Below are 1198 nucleotides of genomic sequence, written 5' to 3' on the forward strand. Positions count from 1 at the left end.
TTTCCGCCTCTTCCTCGGGTCCCCTCCTTTGTGCGGGCTGCTTCCTTTCCTAGTTCTTCCCTTTCCAGGCGAGGTCCTTCCTCCATTTCTCTCACCTTTGAGTTTCTTCCATCTTTTGTGTCTATCGGGGCCGTGCCGCCGCCTTGGATCTTGGTGATACCGTCGCCTCTTCGCCTGGTGCATGTGCCGCCGGATTTGTCCTTTCGGGAATTCGACTTCGTTCTCCGTTTCTGTTCCCTCTCCGCGGTGTTCTGTGTTATTGTGTGTCGCTCTGCAGGTTTCCGGCTGCTTCGGAGGTTGCTGTGGGTCCTTGGCGGTCCTTTGGTGATCGCATGCGTCCGGCGTTGGCGTCCGTAAGCTCTCTCCCGCGTGCGTTTCCTCCCTTGCGTCCACTATGTCGTCTTCTGAGTTCGAGCCGTGGCTTCCTCTGGAGGAAATATCGGGTTTCCGTCCTAGAAACCCTCCCCGTCGATCCCCCCGTATGACCGAGCTCCTATATTTGGTGAGCGTAGTTCCGCCGTGGGTCCGCTGTTGTTCCTGGCTTGCCTCTCGTGCGCCAGTTCCTCTTCTTGCCGCCCTATTCCTGTCCTGGCCTGTTGCTGTGCTGTTTCCTCCACGTCGGTCTGCTGCCGGGCTGCGTTGCCTATGTTTGTTTGCTGCTGGGGCGTTTAGCGCGCCCGGTAGGCCTCGCTCTAGTGTGGTCTGTCCCGCTCTACGTTGCTTTTGGTGACTCATTTGCCGCTTCTCCTGTGTGGAGTAGTGTGTTTGTGCCTTCCTGCAGGACCGCTTCTCTGTTGACATCCCTAAGGTTGCCCGCTTAACCTTCCTTAGGCCTCGGTACCATCCTGCCGTGATAGTTCCCTTTGGCGTGCGCTCTGCGCAGCGTTTTCAACCATGTTTCCCGTTTGACGTAGGTATCACCATTCCTGGTGGCGGTATCGGGTCCTGTCGGTGAGTCCCCGCATGCTGCTGATCTGCCTCCCGGCCTCGTCCAGTCGCCCATCCGCTGTTTCTCATTTCGGGACCGAGCGATCGCGGTTTTTCGTCTACGACAGTTGTTGTTTCCTCCAATCCCCTACTTGCTAGGATGCTTGCTTCCTTCTGCGTTCGCCCCAAGGTATCCTCTTTCACGCGGTCCGTGCGTTTCACGCGCTTCTTCCCTCCTTTAACCGCCCTAGGGCGTGGGATTAGTGTGGTG

The 1198-nt window shown here is 57.7% G+C and overlaps 1 protein-coding gene across 1 annotated transcript; it reads left to right on the forward strand.

Annotated features, from left to right (window-relative positions):
- The first annotated feature begins 4 nt into the window (after positions 1-4).
- CSUI_006672 (uncharacterized protein) lies at positions 5-991 on the forward strand. The gene has a single exon (XM_068066826.1). The coding sequence runs from the start codon at positions 395-397 to the stop codon at positions 728-730; it is 336 nt and encodes a 111-aa protein (XP_067921199.1). The 5' UTR covers positions 5-394; the 3' UTR covers positions 731-991.
- Positions 992-1198: the final 207 nt, after the last annotated feature.

This window comes from Cystoisospora suis (assembly GCF_002600585.1).
Source record: "Cystoisospora suis strain Wien I chromosome Unknown contig_3408, whole genome shotgun sequence".
NCBI classification, from domain to species: domain Eukaryota; phylum Apicomplexa; class Conoidasida; order Eucoccidiorida; family Sarcocystidae; genus Cystoisospora; species Cystoisospora suis.